The sequence below is a fragment of the Oculina patagonica genome, chromosome 6, assembly GCF_052425735.1.
Source record: "Oculina patagonica isolate OP01 chromosome 6, crgOcupat, whole genome shotgun sequence".
NCBI classification, from domain to species: domain Eukaryota; kingdom Metazoa; phylum Cnidaria; class Anthozoa; order Scleractinia; family Oculinidae; genus Oculina; species Oculina patagonica.
In genome coordinates, this window is record NC_135763.1 from 4,714,114 (window position 1) to 4,733,321 (window position 19,208).

At 40.1% G+C, this 19,208-nt stretch overlaps 2 protein-coding genes across 2 annotated transcripts; both read left to right on the plus strand.

Moving 5' to 3' along the window:
- The first annotated feature begins 13 nt into the window (after positions 1-13).
- On the plus strand, positions 14-914 carry LOC144656740 (uncharacterized). The gene is made up of 2 exons (XM_078516973.1): positions 14-135; positions 267-914. The coding sequence occupies exon 2, from the start codon at positions 277-279 to the stop codon at positions 910-912; it is 636 nt and encodes a 211-aa protein (XP_078373099.1). The 5' UTR covers positions 14-135; positions 267-276; the 3' UTR covers positions 913-914.
- A 1,226-nt stretch (positions 915-2,140) lies between these two features.
- Positions 2,141-17,468, plus strand: LOC144656736 (putative inactive peptidyl-prolyl cis-trans isomerase-like 6). Its single transcript, XM_078516969.1, has 10 exons — positions 2,141-2,267; positions 7,754-8,062; positions 8,168-8,263; positions 9,411-9,535; positions 11,266-11,329; positions 13,052-13,114; positions 14,116-14,272; positions 14,855-14,911; positions 15,634-15,769; positions 16,568-17,468. The coding sequence occupies exons 2-10, from the start codon at positions 7,943-7,945 to the stop codon at positions 16,704-16,706; spliced, it is 957 nt and encodes a 318-aa protein (XP_078373095.1). The 5' UTR covers positions 2,141-2,267; positions 7,754-7,942; the 3' UTR covers positions 16,707-17,468.
- The last annotated feature ends 1,740 nt before the right edge of the window (positions 17,469-19,208 follow it).

Genomic DNA, 19,208 nt, shown 5'->3' on the forward strand with positions numbered 1-19,208 from the left:
TCGTAAAAAACAATCATACTTCCTTTCTAAGAAAGCTACGAATATTTTCACAGCCATAACATCCACATAGCGTTGGTTTTTCCTAGATGGACTTGAATTTAGCTTCTTCTCTTTAAACGCTATCTATTGGATCAGGTAAAAATGAGATATTTTTGTATTTTACAGAAAGCTGTAATGTTCTGTGGCTTTCTGTGTTCGTCTGGGCCTTGTTACGTTGCAGGCGATCATGATATTTCAGCCATTTGGTTCGCATTTTTGCTCATCAGATTGCTGCAGATGTCGGAGACAGATCGCCTTTTACCAGTCACTGAAGCTCGAGGAGTTCAACACACACGAGTGGCCGTACAAGATGTTGGAATCAGTGTAAGAATACGCACGTCAATATACGCCTATACAAATCACTTTATTACCCAGAGCCGACCGTACTTTCGAACAAAGTTACCCACTTACATCGATTGCGCGCTGTTCTTGTGTTTCACGCGGTTGATGTTTTTGGCGTCCTTCCTCGGTGCCTTGGCTCTGAAAGATGGCTATTACAAAGGCGCACCGTTCTACTGTTTCTTCGTCTGCGCAGTTTTCATTGGGATTTTCTGCCAGCACGAGATCGTGAACAGGAAATCTCTTCGGATTGTTATGACGCAGCCTGTGATCGATGGCCAACGAAGCCTGAACGCGTTGTACGAAGTAACAATCACAGAACTGCAGGGAATGGCGCTTGAGAATTATCAAGCTGGTATCGGTTTCGTCCATGTGTCTGAAGGAAAAGTGAAATTCCAAGCTTTTAACAGAAAGGCTGTGCAAGCTATGATCAGTGCACGACGCACGTCACGAAGTATGCTGTTCCTCTTCTTCTGTTCAGCTTGTTATAATTTTTATTTCATGATGGTTCACTCGCTTGGTCTTAAATTTTAGAAATAATTAACTAAATGTTTTCAGTACAGATGTAACAGTGACTAAAACAGTGTACACTAGTCTCCTTTACAGCCGTTTTCCAGCCGTTTGTATTTGGGATGTCACGCAACGTTGCGTGACATCCCAAATAACGGTGATTTGACAACTTTGTGTTATATTTGATTCGGGATTTGTTTAACACTAGCCTGCGTGGGCGCGCTAAAAACTACACAGACGCCTGCTACGCAGGCTAGTTTAACACAAGCTGGTAACGAGGTTAGTCAAGAGAATAAACTTAAACTTGAAGATTTAGCCTACATATATTTTCGTGAAGGTCGGTGTTTGTAATGGAATATTCGTGGCAATTTATTTTCCCCGTGTCCATCGTCCTTCAGTTGTTGCTTACTGGCCTTGCTAACTGTTTCATGAAGCGTGGCGCACACCCCTACCCAAATCTTCGGGGAATACTCCCGTGTTTTTTAGTATAACGGCGTGTTTTCTACCTTAGTTACTTCTTTGATGGTGTAGTTTTCTGCATCGCAAAAGATTACTTTCACAAAGCGCTTTGTCCCATTGGTTTTAATAGAGACCTTCAGATCGAAAGGCAAGTAAAAGATCGAGTACGAGTACGACTTTCGAATTTCAATCCAGAATTACGCTCCCAGAGCCCGCACTCGTCCCAGTTAAAAAGAAGAACATTGGCACGAGATTGGTGTGAAATGTGATAATCGAAAGTACTAGGTCTGAAAAATGCTTTCTCCTTAGCTGGGCGCGAAGCGGGAGCGACTGGTGACGAGTGCGAAGAGCGAGGCGAGGCAGGTCTTACAGAGCGTTTCACAAAACTTTTGACAAGCGGTTTGCGAAGTTCGTTTGAAACTTCCGAAGTTCGCCGCGAACTTGGGAATTTCATTACGTAGTTGTCAATCAAATTGCGAACTTCGAAACGAAGTTGCGAATTTCACGTGCAGCTAAGTTCGCAAGTTGCGAAGTTCGAATTGCTTTCAATGAGACAGTTCCAAGTCTTCCGTCTATTTTCGATTGTAATGGCAGACTTGCCGAATTGTATTGCTGTGTTTAGGGGCAAAAAGGACGAAAAACATAGCAGCTAATGTTTGAATTACTCTCAGCGAACGGAATTATTTACAAGTAGACTTCAGCTGAAACGTCTCACTTCGGATCAAGTCGATATGATGCTTTCAAAGAAACTAAGCTTACCTTTCGATGCAAAACACTCGCTGACTGATGTATCAAGTTGATTTGCTGCAGGAAGAATCACCGCTCCCAATTAATTCGAGGTATTAAAGAGTGCAGAGCGAAGAAATATTTGTGAAACTAAAACCAGCGGAGAACTGCAGTCGAAGGTGGAAATGCGCAAGGTAAGTTGTTTACGGATTTTTACCACCGAGAAGTTTCGTTCGGTTTTGACTTCAGTCTATGACAATTAATTTTCTTTCTATTGTGGCATTTCAATCGAAAATAGATTTCCCACGCCCCCACTATTATGTATGCGCTTTTACTTCACTTACTACGCTTGAGACGAATCAGTAGAATATTGTATGCATTTAATGTAGGGGGCTGTGCGGAAATCTTGCCGAAAATAGACAGAAGACGTACTTGAAAGCAACTCGAACTTCTCATCTTGCGAACTTAGCTGCACGTGAAATTCACAACTTCGTTACGAAGTTCGCAATTTGATTGACAACTACGTAACGAAATTCCAAAGTTCGCGGCGAACTTCGGAAGTTTCAAACGAACTTCGCAAACCGCTTGTCAAAAGTTTTGTGAAACGCTCTGTAAATGTCGTACTCTGATCCTAACATCCCAAATATACACTGTATCGGCACAATAGGAAAATGCGCATGGCACGAATTTGTGAAGAAGGGGGGGGGGGGGGCACATAACTTAGACAGAAAGGAAGAAACCGCCAAAAATCTGTGTAATTTAATTAAAATGTGCTGTTTGAATTGTAAGCAAGTAAACACGTTCTATCTGACGATGACTCAAAGGTCCGAACATAGGGTGAGATATTGCGCGCAACATTGCATCAGTGCAATTTATCATTTGCTAGGTTGCACTGTGTAGTGTGTACCCACCCCTGAAATTGCTGGTGCAACCGAAGGCAGAATGATAAAGTAAGACTACAGCTGGACACAGCAATTTTGTTGTGCTGAACTGGTTCGCGCAATGTTGCACCATGTGACCTTGCTTTTACTCCAGTCGAAAACGTTTGTTGTTCTTATTGTAAAATTTTCAAGGTTTCAGTCTTCTATTATTGTATAATTTGCCAAGCAAATATGTTTTAATTAACACAAAATTATTGGAGAAACTAAATTTAACATACAGTGAGACGCAGAAGTAGATTCTCTGATTTTACGTAACGTCATCAAATTTATTTTTTTTATCGCAACACACACAAAATAAGAGAGCCTACTTACAAAACAGTTACTAACACTACCTACGCGACTTAGAGCAGTTTTCAATTGAGTGTCGTAAAACCAAAACCAAAGTAATTACTCTGGCTCGCATCTTGGCCGTAATGTAATTAAGTTTCACGACTGATCATTTAACGAAACGAAGGCAACGCAAGTAATCATTTATAATCAGTGAAATTGTGAGTTCGAACACGTCCTTCTTAGCGGTAATAAACACAATGATGTCGGCTTCCTTTATGAAATTTTTCGCCCACAATGCGACTCAGTCATGTTTCACAAAAATCGTTATTGCTATTATGAAATTTCACTGCGAGCAGTTTTAATTTTTCTTGCGCTGCATATGGATGAATTATTTTTTATCATTTCGCTCATTATTTATCTTAAATCCATTTCTTATCTATGTAATTTCAATGAAGAAACAAATGGTGACGCCCTTCTGAACATGAAAGCCAACCGGTAGCAAGAGAGTGGACTAGGTCTAGTGTAAGACAGATATTAACCAGTCACAGGGCGCCTATGTTGTTGTTGTTGTTGTTAATTAATTAAAGGCGCGTATGTAATTTTTAATGTTTTTCGGCGCTAACGCAAAACATTTTCACTAAACAATTAACGAAAGTGTGAGTTTGGACACGCCCCTCTTTTATTAAGGCGACAGGTGCTGGGTAACTAATCATTTATAATTAGTGAAATTGTGAGTTCATTGTGTTAATAACAATAATGATGTCGGCTTCCTCTGTGGATTTCACGCCCACAATTCGACTAAGTAACGCATCGTGAAAGCGAATCAGGTTAAGTTTTAGTTCAAATTTTAATTCATCTGGATAAGAAAATAATTCTTGTTATTTTGTTCAGCCTTTTCTTTGAACCCATTTTCCTTCGAAAAAACAACAAAAGGCGACGCCTTCCTGAATGAAAGCCTACCGGTAGATAGAGAGTGGACTGGGTCTAGTGTAAGACATTTTTTTAACCAATCAAAAGGGGCGTATATTGTTGTTGATTATGAGGCTTTTTTAGTGCTAACACAAATCATAATCACCAAAGAATTAGCGAAAAGTTCGAGTTCGTTAAAGGCTGCAAGGGCTTTGTAAATAATCATTAAAAACCGAGTGAAATTGCGAGTTTGAACACGCCCCTCCTTTAAATCGGCAAGGGCTGCGTAAATAATCATTTACAATTAATAAAATTGTAAGTTTGAACACGCCCTTCTTTTCGTTTAAAGCCACAATGATGTCGGCTTTCTTTGTGGAGTGTGCGTCCACACATTGCCATGATTACGTAATCATTATTGCCAAGCGTCCACTGTGAGCAGACTCAGTTCGCCTTTTATTTTTATCTGGAATCAGAATTACCTACACTATTATTCGGGTCGACTTTGTTGTTGTCTTGTTTTAATTATTTTGAGGAATCGATCCTTTCCATTCGCTCAGATAAACACAAACGTTAATTTCGTTTAATCAGGTATCATTTTTAATCATGCTTCCTGTAAAAAAACACATTGTGCTACAAGACTTTTATAGTTCTATCATTCTTTCATTCTGTCCTCCAGTCGTGTCTATGACTCTGTTCATCCGTTCGTTCGTTCGTTCGTTCAAGTTACAATCCCGCGGCTCTTAAAGGAGTCCTCAAAAACGTTTGCTCAAGACACGGGCAAATGTCCGATTTTCTCGAGACTCATCCGTTTCTTGACAGACTCCAATTCGCCTTCTTCTACCGCGTTCTTTACCATCCGCGTCTTGTCTGCCACGTCGCCGTACAGATGACAGGGGTTGGTGTCTGTGTCCTTCAGGTCTGCAGTTTGACTGGCTAGGAAGGGCTGCCATGTTTCTGGTAAACTGTGGCATTGGTGGCTCTCTTGTTTGACTGTGTGACTGTTGCGGTGGGCCAATTTTTTGCCTTCCTTGCATGTTCTGTTGCACGTAGACGCCTCCTTCGTGGTGTGGCTGGTACGCTTTTCTTTCTGTTCTGCCTTGAACTTGGTTGTGTGAGTAACCTGACTCGTTCACTTGGCTGGATGAACAGGATGCTTGGTGGCTTGGACAACATCGAGTTTCTCTTCTTCGCTGTTCTTGTGACGTTTTATTTCTGTACATTCTGCCCTCCGTTCCGCCTTGAACTTGGTTGTGCGAGGAACCTGGAGTATTTACTTGGCTGGATGAACAGGCTGCTTGGTGCTGTGGACAACGTCGAGTTTCTCTTCTTCGCTGTTCTTGTGTTGTTTCATTTCTGTATATTCTCCTGTCCTCTTTTTGTTGTTGTGGGCTCATTTCCTGGTACGCTGCCTGTCTGTGTAAACTGGTCGCGTGGTCATGACTTCCTTTCATATACCTCTGTTGCGGCGTGGTTCGAGTCAGCCTGTTTTCCTCTGAAGAGTCAGGGTAATATTCCTCGACTGAAAAACTCTCCCTGCCCAGTATTCTTCTGTAACTTGGCTCCTCGTCATGTTCTGAACCGACATTTAGATTCCACATTAATTCTCTTTTCTTCTTAAAAATTTGGCACAGCTCTAACATGGACGGCGGATCTTTACGGGCTCGCATGTTGGTCGTAATGTTAGTTTCACGACTGATCATTTAACGAAACGAAGGCAACGCAAGTAATTATTTATAATCAGTGAAATTGTGAGTTCGAACACGCCCTTCTTAGCGGTACTAAGCACAATGATGTCGGCTTCCTTTGTGGATTCGCGCTCACAATGCGACACAGTCACGTATCACAAAAATCGTTATTGCTTTCACTAAAATTCCACTTCGAGCAGTTTTTATACGTTACTGCATCTGGATGAAAATTTGCTCATTATTTCGCGAATCCAATTGTTATCTAAATAATTGCAATGGAAAAACAAGTAGTGACGCCCTCCTGAACATGAAAGCCTACCGGTAGCAAGAGAGTGGACTGGGTCTAGTGTAAGACAGATATTAACCAATCACAAGGCGCCTATGCTGTTGTTGTTGTTAATAAAAGGCGCGTTTGTAATTTTTGATGTTTTTCGGCAACAATGGCTGCGTAAGAAATCAAATTGTTAGTTCATTGGGTTAATAACAATAACGATGCCGGCTTTCTCTGCGGATTTCACGCCCATAATGCGACTAAGTAACGCATCGTGAAAATCATTATTGCTATAATAACATTTCACTGCAAGCAGAATCAGGTTAAATTTTAGTTCAAATTTTAATTCATCTGGATTTATAGAAAGTTATTCTTGTTATTTTGTTCAGCCTTTTCCTTAAACCCATTTTATGTTTATTTTTGGAAGAACAAGAAAAAGGTGACGCCCTTCTTTAATAACACGAAAGCCTACCGGTACAAAAGGAATTAACCATCTGAATGCAATGATCAATCCTCGTACCCAGGGTCTTCGTTCGCTTTGACCACCCAAGCCTGCGCAGAAGGGACGAAGACTCGAGGTACGAGAATGGGCAATGATCACGCTTCACATCTCTGTACGCATGCGCACAGCCTATTACCCGAAGAGTGGTAGCCATGGACAGCTGTTTCGTCCTTGTTACGACTCATCAGCATGGCATAGCCCTGATAGCCGGGCGTAAGGATCTCACAAAAGATCATAGACACCGCTGTTTACTCTACCCTGGGTTCCAGAGGGTTTTTTTTTCTTTTTGCGGTGACAAAGAGCGGCGAAGCCGCCCATGAGGAAACATATGAGAGCTGTGGCTGGGACTGTAAAGTCTCAGCAATGTGTAAGGAGGACCTAAAAGGAGATGTGGATCCACTAATGCACGTGTGACGACATAAATATGTCATAATTAACCACATATAGATTCAGTCAACTCTCTCTTTAAACTGACACCTTCGGGACCGGCTCCAACTGTCCGTCTTAGAAAGGTGTCCGTCTTATAGGGAGTTTAGTTGCGGTAAAATGACTGGACCAGCCAGGTGTCCGTCTTATGGAGGTGTCCGTCTTATAGAGGTGTCCGTCTTTCAGAGTTGACTGTAATCATTAATAATTAGTAAAATTGCGAGTTTCTAGAAATTACCAAGCTTATAAAAACAATTCATCAAACATTCACATATTTATAACGTGGAACATAAAAAGACTCCCGATCCAGTCTCTTCCCCTACCCATGATTATAATGAATCAATCAATCAATAAATCAATCAATCACTTTAATTAATTAATTAATTAATTAATTAACTAATCAATTAATTTATTTATTAAGTGAATGGCTGATCGATCAATCCAAACAATGTCTATCCTACCTGCCTACCCCCAGTCGATAGTGGCTTTAGGCGCGAGCAAGGTTTTCCTGTATACAGTTTCTTCAACGCGGGCGGTCATCACAAACTTACTCAATCGTCACGCAATGCTTTTAAGGGAAAAGCGTTGCGTGACAATTTAAACGCCAAGGATTGCTAACTAACTTATGACTTCATTCTCACTTTCACATCACTTTCTCTCTTCTTATTTCCTTCAGGTCCTACCATTGCCCGATGTTTCCCACCAGAAAAATAAGTAATGGCGCCAAGTCACCTGCACAATGCTGTCCATCTATCAGTGATGTTTTTTTCTGCCTGCACTTTGTCCTTTGTATCACGTGGCTCGTGGGCTCCACGTGATCGAACGTGATCTGCACCAACTCGAGCATGCGCATGATTACGTTACTATGACAACGCAAACCCCGGGAATCTTAGAAATAACAAGCAAAATGGCGGACAGGCACACAATGTCGGTGATCGGTCTCCTCAAAGATGTGGAATTTCACATGGCAAAAGGGGCTGCGGAGGTAGTTCTTGACATTTAAGCTTAAACTGTTTATGTTAAGATTCGGTATTCGGGCAAAATGGTTTGAGGCTGTTTGTTGATTTCTTGTTTATGTTTATTACATCAGCAACTTAGCCAAAGAGAGCCTGAAATCTTCACTGAACCTTACGTTCTTGGCTTGTTGGAATGTGATTGGGATGCTTTTATTCGCGACAAGAAGAAGGTAGGACACTTGCAAGCAATCCTAGGTCTCGGCAAAATCTTAAATCAAAAGATATTGTAGCAGATACTTGGATGAATCAAAAATTTATGTGCCCTACGCTTTGGGCGTTTACAAACTCAAATAAACTTATATAATTTCGTATTAGTAAGAACAATTTCAAGCATCATCATAGTTGTTTAGAAAATGGCATTTTTATCGCCCTCTATCCACCTAGTATTTTTTTTTTTTCAGAGAGAACCAAATAAAAAAATCTGTTATTGTAGATCGGCTTATTATCTTTGAGCCAACTCCAATAATTTTTCGTTATATAATACTGTATAATGCATTAGTCAATGAAACCCCGGCCCCCCGACCCCCGGGACTAGCGGGGAAACGCGTCCAAAGCCGGGAAACGCACAACGGGCGGGCCCCGGGGGGACAAATGTCAGTAGACCGGGGGAGCGGGACAGCACGCGAACAAGGGGGACGGCAGCCGGGAAACAAAGGACAAAGCCCGCCGAGAATCCCCAAAAGTCTCCACGCCTCGATTTAGTGGACGCTGGTGATGTACCGAAAGACTCTGGATCTGCCATCTGTACACCGTTCGAGTAGTTGTGAGATAGCGGTAAGGGGAAGGACAGAGAATTCCTTTGTCATGTCGGATGTTAAGGATAGGCATGACGGAGTATTTGTTTTGGCGAGATGAAGGGACTGGGGATGTGTGATGGTGTGATGTGAGAGGAGGAGTAAAGGGGGAGGGGGAGGAGAGGAGAAAAAGAATGTGTGAGAGAGAAGGCGGGGCAGAAGATCGGATGCGGAGGGGAGAGAGGGTGAGGAGGTGATGACGCAAGAGTGGAGGGGGGGGGAGGGAGGGAACCGAATGGTCTGGAGGGAGGGAGACGAGGACCGGGAGAGAGGGCCGAAAAGAGAGGGGAGCGGGGGAAGAGGGCGGGGGAAGGCCGTATCCCGGTGTGGGGCGGGGGGCCGGGCGATGATGATGATAAAGCATCTTATATTTCAAGTTTCCGGAAACATAATCTTTGCATGTCAATTTTTTTATAGAACTATCCAACGACCTGTGCCACGAACATATATTCAACCAAAAATTAAAAAAAAGACACCAAAGTACATATATATTTATAATTTGATGGGTTTCTTTGCTTGCTAGGAAATGAGAAAAGAAGTATGGGGTTTTCAGGAAAATGTTATCGTCTTTCTGGATGAAGAGCTGATTGGGGGACAGGAGGAATTTTTAAAGTGGGCATTGGATAACCATGGATTCAAAGACTTCAGGTCTGCTGTTAAAGTTTATCTTTAAGATATGCCCGGCATATCCAATTGAACAAAATCGAACCAAAAATCAATCGAACCCAATCGAACACCATTCATTCGATTAGCTTCGATTGGGTTTGGTAATCAAACATAATCAAACATCTATTTTGCTGTGAGCTTGATTTTCGAATCAGTCAAACACAGTGGAAAATAATCAAACTCAAACCGATTTGATTTTGTTTGGAATACAGTACTTGTCCTGGGACGGTGCACCGTACAATGCCCGCAATATACTCAAACAGGAGTTGTGTAATAGGACGTTTGATTGAGTACGATTGTCGACTGTTCGGTCATCGAACATTCGATTGAGTATGACTGTTGACTGTTCATTAATTGATTGTTCAATTGAGTACAATAATTTTATTGTTGACTGTTCAGTAATCAAACCTTTGATTTTGTTCGATTGTCAACTGTTTGGTAATCAAACGTTCGATTTTGTTTGTTTGGCCAAATTTAATTGTGAGTTTTATTATGTTTGATTACCAATCCCAATCGAACGATTGGTTATCAATTGGGTTCGATTACTGAACGTTCCATTGGATACGCCGGGGACATGTCTTGAGTACATTGTGTTGTAGCAAAAAATGAAAAACATAAGTTGCTTATGTTTCTTTTAGAAGTGCCACGCTCTATAGGGAAAACAGCTATAGCTATAACTCTAACTTTTTAGGGAAATTGCACACAAAAATGAGAAATTTTATTGCACTTATATAATGACAATTTTAGCCTGAATATCACCCCTGTTAACCTAAATAATGCCCCAGTTAGTTTGAAGAACATGCTGGTCAACCTGAATAGCACTCCGGTTGGCTGTTTACAGTTAGCTGTCAATAATGGTAAACTTATTTTTGTAATCAACTCTGTGTGCAATTAGACTGTTGTTTTCCTTAACGGCAACACTTAAAGTAACCAAAGCTGCAAATATGGGTTTTTGAAACAGGATGTGAAATTCAGTCAGCAATCATCTCAGCCCAAGTCACAAGATAATTACAATGACCCGAAAAGGGTCAATTGTTTATCAATTAAAGCCCATCTGTTGAAGAGAAAACTGGAATAATTTACTAGATAAATATGAATGATTGAAGAGAGGTAGAAGGGAGGTCACTCACGACATGGGGCATTTTTTTATCTCTCTTGTAAAAAAAGGTTTATTTTAGGATTGGTCTTTTGTTGCTCTTTAATAACCGTAATCTACATTCATAAGGTGCAAAATATAAAACCAACATGATGTCATTGTTAAGTTAAATTATTTTTTTTTTAAATTGGGATTAAATCATTTTACAGAGCACCTCACAGTGTCGGCAAAACGAGGTTTGTCTCATGATGAATCAGATTGTCCTGTCGTGCTTGCAGATCTCCTACCTTTGTGCTTTCCCCTACAAAGAAGAATTTTTTTGCACACTGATTTCTCTCAGCAGTCAACTCTTTAATTCAAGTTATGAATTATTAAAGAAATTATCTATATATATTCACCTAAAACAGAAGTTGATGTCTTGAGGATTAATCTTTTTATGTCTTGAGAATTAATTTGCTGTGCAAAGGTATTGAAAAAAACAGTCATGTGGCAGCCACTAGATGGAATTCTAAATTTTAAAAATGGATCATAAACTGATAGATTGCATTATAAACTGTGAACTACATGTAATAATTTTATTAAATACAGTAGCCTGAATAATTTATTTTCTTCCTAGACCTCTTCCATTTTGGCATGCTCTGGCTAAAGAATCATATAAGAACTACCTCCTTGCCACAAAGGTAACAATAATGTTGTGATGCAGAAGTACCTAAATGTCACTTAAATTAAGACTTGTTTCAATCATTTGTTTGCTGCACTTTCTTGTGTAAAACCAGATTTCCACACATGCTATTAAGGTCACCCCATGACCACAGAAATCATCACAGCTAGTGTACTGTAATGATAAATCTTTCATTGACTTCCAAGGTTGTTGCAGCTCTAAGGGAAGTGGTCATTACAAGTGTACTCAGTGGCAACCCACCTTGCATTGGGGTAGGGGGCTAATGCAAGAAAAGCCACATGGACAAAATTTTTGGCCTCAAATTTAAGTTGAGACTTTCATATTAAGAGTGCACGAAGCTTGCATTGCTGGGTTAATGGCACAAGGAGGTTTCAAACTTTTTCAGTCTTAGTTTCTACTCCTGCCAGATTGGGGGCTATACAAACAAGATACCACCTTTAAATGTTGGGAAGGGGTGGGAGAGGATACATGAAGAGACCACCTGCAGTGTTCTCCCCAGGATTTTGAGAAGGCCAGGGGGTATTCTGACTGTAATTTTGAAATGTTAAAACCTGATTTGTGGAACTTGTTCCCCCACGTTACTATCACTTTTCTGTCTCTTTTCCAGAGTAAGCAATGAACTTATGACCTCAGTTATTTGCTTTGGATAAGGCTTTAAGAAGCTTTTTGTTTTTGTTCCAAACATCGACAAACAACCCGAGCCGATTAAATTTAGCATTCTTTCCATAAACACGGGAGTTTCGTTTAGTACCCTGCGGACGACACCTTGAAGTGCATGAACCTGTGAATGCATCACAGGCTTGAACATATTAATGCGAGGGTAAATCACTTTTATAATCATATTAATGAAAACTCAGTAAAAAAACTCAGCCAGTTTCATCGACTTCATAAAGAGTTCTTTAATATTTGCTTATGGATAAGAATTTCCAGTTCCAGATTTCAAATTGTTTTATCTTCAATTTTAAGCCAGGCGGCAATGATTTTCCTGTGAATCAAGCTAGGCGGCCCGGCCCGCCTGGTCTTAAATGCCTGGGGGGAACACTGATCTGTCTTTTTGCAGAGGGGTGGGTCCTGTCTGAGTACAATAGCTTTGATCATTTCCCTAATAACAATTTTCAAACACTACAAAATAATGTACATTTAATGGAATTCATCTGTAACATTTTTTTGTAATAAATCTGGCAATTTTCAGAGTTTTTGCAAATTGTTCACTACAGCGCCACTCAATGAACTTAAAAGTGTGTTTTATAGTGAAGACATTTAAAAATTCTTTCCCTTCTCATTGACTTGCTTCTCTGTTCTCAAAGAAATGACCATGATCTTTGATGCAAATATGATGTCAAAGGCTGACCACTTTTCAGAATGGCTTGAGTTTGTGAACTTTGTAAATTAGAGAGTGTTCATAATTATTTTATGGGGAGGGGGGCTATGAGGATTTTGCAATCTGAGGCAATATTTTATGGGTGGCCACCCACTCAAACCAGAGATGTTTTTCAGTGACCCCTCCCCCCCCCCCAAAAAAAAAAAATCTACAGTCTTTCAGTGGATGCAAAATCTTGTGGCCCCCTAAAAAAACATGTTTATTTTGTTCCTATTTGTCTCATGTTGCATTCGACATACCGGTAAAACAAAAAGCAACCAAAAAAAAATACTATTAAAGGAAAGTAACACAATTGTCAAATTTGATTGCTAATTATGCACACACTACGGTTCTTTTCAGCATCAGTTTGTCTTCATGGACATAGCAGTGGGCCAAGATAAGATTGGACAATTGTTGATTGAGGTGAACTATAGATACAAATTTTGTTATTTCTTAGTTTCATAGGCCTGCAATGTGTGCAAAGGGCTATAGCTAAAAAAATAGGTTTTCCCCAGAGGGGGCTACTAAAAATATTTTATAGGGGGGCTCCAGCCGAGGTCCAAACCCTTACCTTTTTATATACCATTTTTGACAGGAAATGTTACTTTTTCTTACTGACATTGTAACTTCAATAAGAAATTGTACCCCTTTCATATACCTTTGGGATACTGCATCTCTTCTATAAATTTTCACTTGAATTACCAACCTCGTTACCAGAGTACCGTAAAATTACGGTTATAAGCCTCCCCCCACTTATAAGCCCCCCCTGGATATAAGCCCCCCTCTGCTGGATGACAATACAAAACAGGGTAATTATTAGGACTTTTTAACTTTGATAACGGAAGATTTTGAAATACATTTCAGAATAAATATTAACGATATAAAAACATGACGTTTCGGCGACGACATGTCACCATTATCAAATGCAAATTTTACAAGGTACAGAACGATATTTATAGAAAAGAAAGTGTGAAACTAAATTACAATAAATGAGGCGTGGAAAACAGAAAAATGTGCATAACTAAGTAAACAGTTTAGCTGGAATGGAGTCCTTTTGAGTGTTCAGGGTTGGTTTCTTTTTCCTAATTAGGAGCATCTCGTAAATTAGGCACTCAAACTTTCCGCGGCATCAACGTTGCTGTGGGTCGTTTCAAAATGGTTATTTATTCCGCATAAATGCCTCCCCCAGATATCAGCCCACCCAAAACCTCTTATGAACTTTTATAAGCCCAGGACTTATAACTGGAATTTTATGGTAACCCCTTAAAAATACTAAAATGTATCAACCATTTGATGTGTCTGTTTGAGATACTTGCATTTCACAAGACCACTTTACCAACCTAAATGAGAGTTGTCCCTACCCTGCTGATGTTAAATGGATTTATACTTATTTTTCATTCTAATATTCAGTTTCTTTTCAACAGTTGTTCTCTGAAAGGTTACCAAAGACTTGTAAAAATTTTCGTGAGCTTTGTTTGGGAAGTCAAACTGAAAGTGAACGGCATGATCCTCCTCTGAAGCTGTGTTACAAGGACTCAATATTTCACAGAATAGTTCCCAATGGATGGATTCAGGGTGGAGGTACACTGCAAGATATTATTGTCATTGTGCATGCGTTTTAATTTAAAAACGGAAATTTGGAAGTTTTTTTTGGCTGTCTGACATCATATGTGGCTAGTTTTAAGTGATTGTTCAGTGGGCAGGCATACGGTTGGAGACTTATTTTTCAACAGTTACTGACTACTGTCCTTCTCAGGACTACCCTCATTCTGACCATTTACTGATACAGTCAACCTCCTGTAAATGGACATCCTCTAAGAAAGTCCCACTTTGGAGAGGTGTTGGCTTAAAAATGAAGTTCAAAATGAAGCGTTTGTATGTGTTGACCAAGACTGTCTGTCTGTTTATAGTATGTGATTTGCCCATGAGCAGTGGCTTAACTATACCTGAAACGTTAAATGTATCATGTTCATGTATTGTTAGTTAATTTGTAGAGTTTGTATGCTATCTGTAACTGGTAAACTGTAGTTCAGGGAATAGTTTTTAGCTCCAGATTCATTTCAAAGATCTAAGATCAGGTGACTAATTGATGCAAAAGTGATTTTGTAAAAAGCATCAAGGTAAATTCAGCAACAGATACTTACAGTTTTCTTTGAATTTTAGATATAGAAGGAGGAAAAGGGACTGGAGGAGAGTCCATATATGGCCCTTTCTTTGAAGGTAGGCTGTACAAGATTGAGATTTTCCAGAAAATACAATCATGTACCCGGTATTCATCCCCCTCTGGAAATTCCAGTTCAGCTTAATAATTTCTTTTGAACATTTTGGCTTATGAGACAACCCAACCCCTTGTAATTTCCAATGACCATCTGTGGGGTGGGTATTGATAACTAAAGTACAGTAGATTGTCAATATCTCAAAGTGGACATGTAGACCCTTGCACAGTCTTTACTTAGATTGTCATGCAACATTTGTCCCAAAGAGTCACGTGACGACCCAAATAATGGCTTCAAATTATCTTACGGAGGGACCATAAAAGTTTTGACGAGGGGGTGGGCAATTACAAAAAATAATTCTTGCACAAGTAATTCAAGCAAGCCCAACCTGGAAAACATGGATGGTGCAAAGACAATCTTGCGTAGGGTAATTTGCTGGTCAAAAGGGTCGGTCCCTTAAGTGGAACTACCCTCCAAACACAGACGTTATTTTGCTGGTCAAGCAATCTTTCGTCCCAATATTGCATGACAACTTTAAGCTGTTCACCCACTCTCCTCAAGAATGCTTAACCAGCTAAAAGCATGTCAGCATTTACCTTCTCACAAACTCCCCTTTTGCACGCTCACCAAATTTGGGGCCCGTTTGGTAACTGCATAGGCTAATACTGTTCAACGCGTTTTACTTACATTGATGTTGATAATTGTTTTCCTTTTGTGCACTGGCAGATGAAGACTTTTCCGTGCCGCACGGCAAGAGAGGTATCGTGGGCATGGCCAACAGGGGCCGGCATACAAATGGCTCTCAATTCTTCATCACGTTACAGCCCGCTCCTTGGATGGACACCAAATATGTGGCTTTCGGGTAAGGAACGTACAACTGCATCTAATCTCTAAATGGCATTATTGGTACCAATCCAGTCGATCAGAATATTGATTCTCTTCACTTATCTCCATAATAATTTAAAATGTTATTCGAGAAATGCCTCTCGATGGAGAGGTCTAACAGTCCTGGCTGAGTTCTTAGCGTTGTATTTTTTTGGTAAGAAACTTTATTTTCACAGTGCCTCTCTCTACCCAGGTCTGATGTATAAATTGGTACTGGCAAATTGTTAAGTAAACGTGAAAAAAATTCTGGGGGTGGGTTTGGGTGACTTGCGATAGACTAATATTCTATCCATGGGGAGTAGCTCCTAGTCGATGTATGCGTGAGAGGCTGTTGTTCGAGCGAAACCTCAAAAATATTTTTTTGCCTAGGTAGAAAAGCACAAAAGAGGCAGTAATAAACCAAATAGGGAGGAAGTTAGCATGCTGGACTCGGGATTGAGCGGTCTGGTTATTTTTGTTCAGCCGTGGTCAGGGTTTTTCATTGAGCGGTCTGGGTTGAGCCGTGGCGGGGACATTCAGTGTGTTGGGTTCTTGGGCAGGACACTTTACTTTCATAGTGCCTCTCTCCACCCAGGTGTAAAAATGCCAGTGGGTACCGACGAGTTTAATGTTGTGGGATAACTCTGCCATGGACTAGCATCACATCCAGGGGGGAGTAGAAATACTCCTAGTCGCTTCATGCTACAGAAACCGGGATAAGCTCCAGCCTGATGGGCCACTAAGCTCGAACTCAGACTTAATTCCTTTATCCTACTTTTACCATTCTTATTTTCAGACAAATTATAGAGGGCGCTGGAGTTCTTGACGAACTGGAAAAACAGGAAACGTTTAATGAAAGACCCAAGTCTCCCTGTGTCATTGTGGACTGTGGATTGTTAGATGTAGAAAGGCTCTGGGACACCTCTAGGTCATAATTGACTGGCTGTACTTAAAACGAACTTTTATTCACTCTGGAGGACTTGTAAAGAAGCCTTGAAATCTACTTTAACGTACCTACTGTATACCAGCATGTTTTACGGAGCATAAAATTTCCTCCGGAGGAAATAGCTGAGTTGCGTTTAAACTTTTGAAAGCGAAGGACCAAGTAAAACCGTCTACTGCTGGATTGCATAATGTAAATACAAGACTCTCCGTCGCCTTGCTATGCAAGTTTAATTGATCGTTAGTTGTAAAGGAATTCGTCTTATTCTGTTCTTGTGAGTGTTTTTACAGGAATAGCGTACTGCGTTTCGCAAGAGGAGCAGTACGAAATGTCGAGAAGACAACTTACAGAAGTTATGCCAATAATGCCTCTGTAAATCGCGCCACAAGAACCGTTGATGTAGGATCGCGTAGAATCACTAAGAATATGCTTCCTCTAGAATTGTGAAAAGAGTTATTTAAAGGAGGACAGCATATAGAAGGAGAAAATCTTGAAAAAATCCGACAAAAGAAGTCTTGTGACAACAAAATTAATTTCTCCACCATTTCATTATAATTCAAGTCATCTCAGTTCTCCCTTGCCCTATTTTCACACGGCGATTTTAAGAGAGTTCAAATTAATACCAGTACAAGGCAAAGTGAAGTCTGTTAGTAATCCTAGATCGAGTTGTATATAGAAACCCTGGAGATATGATTTTAACTACAATACGTTTGTATAGTTTATGAAATAAAGATTATACTGGAGCTTTTGAGTAGCGCTACCTAGCATTGATTTGTACGTAGTTAACTATGATTTGTACAAACGGTTTGTTGATGAAAGATTTCACTAAAATAACGTTCGTCCATTGATAACTGAAAACGGAGAAGATGTGTACAGGTGACTGGGGCACGCCCAGTTGACTTATGGGAAAGGAAAGGGTGCACAATTTATCCAATTTTCATTTTTCGTCTCATAATCGGTATAAAAATTCCGGCTCTCAACCGTGTTCATGTCATATTGTGTAATTCGCTTGGGAGAATTTGGGTGTTTTCTAACATGATCAGGATTTCCTTGCCTTAATTACCAAACATGATTGAAGATTAATAACAGCTGGCGTTTGTAGGAGAGTGAAAAAGTACACCTAACCTTCGTCTGTTATTCCTAGAAGATCGCGCTTTGCCCTTTATTTCGTGCTCATTTTCTCGACTCGCCATCCTTTTCACACCTTTTACACACTTTTTAACATTACGGAGTAAACACAAATGTATTATGTGCAAGAAACATGCAATCGCTGGAGTGATTTGGACCAAGGATTTTTTTTTAAGTACAGTTCTTGGCTCCTAGTGCTATCGATCGAGCCTGATCGAGAGCTATTGAAATCGCTTCAATGTTCACGGCAAGGCAGTAGTCGTTTTTCACTTTTTATTAATTACTAGCAAAGCGAAGTGTTGATTGTATATCACAATTTTGTAGAGCCATTATTTGTAGCATGCAGGTTATGAAACGAATGTGGCAACGATTTTTTGTAACAAAATACAAACAATTCGAAAATTTGTGTTCAGAATTGTAACTACAAGGCACCCCACACTCAAGACGGGATAATTGACCGTTCTCCAAACTCAGTTCAAACTAACTTCTACTTCTGTCGAAGAAAGATATTTTATTCTGAAAGTTTAACCAGACTGGATCGCTACCAAAACGGAACTTTCCCTCAGTCCCCTTGTAATTTAAGTTAGACACTACCCTCCCTACCCTCAAGACAAAACTAACAGTAGGGCGCTGAGTTCCCACGCTCCTTTGACCAAGTCTTCGTTGTCATGGATACAGTTTTAATGCTTCACCGAACGAAGTATAAAACAAAAGAGTGAGTTCATTCTTTCGGAGTCTTATCGGCTATCTACTAGAACACTCTATTTGTTAAAACGGAATGTGGAGTCAATAGCTGAGTTTTAAATCGCCTTTGTAATTTCCGTAGAACTTGCGCCTGCTACTGTAAAATGACGTCATTGCATTGCGTTTTGTCTTTTCTGAGAGCCGCTTCTCAGTTTGTTATCTGGAAGTTTAAAACATTTTATCCCGAAGACAAACGGTGAAGATTGCATGTAGTTTATTCAAATGTGGGCCTCATGCTGTTTTAATTGGTTAAAAAAAAAACACTTTATCTCGATCAAGGGTGCTGAAAACCACAGAATTATTGTCTCTTTTCATTGAATCTTAAAACAAAAGCTTTGACAGAGGTACGGAGAGTGTGGCCGCAAAACGATAAAACAAATGAGATTTTATGTATCCATGCACGATCGAGACATTGAAACTTCTAGTTTTTCAACCGTTTGGCAGTTATTTATCATAGTTACCATGTTATAAACACATTTAATTTCGCAGACCCGACCTTTCGTGAAAGTTCGAAATTATTTCACGGCTCGCTGGTACTATTATAATTGATGTACCAATTGCGTTTGATTTCGCTGATGCATAAACTGTCAATAAGCTTGTTTTTTCATCATTAAATGCGTCG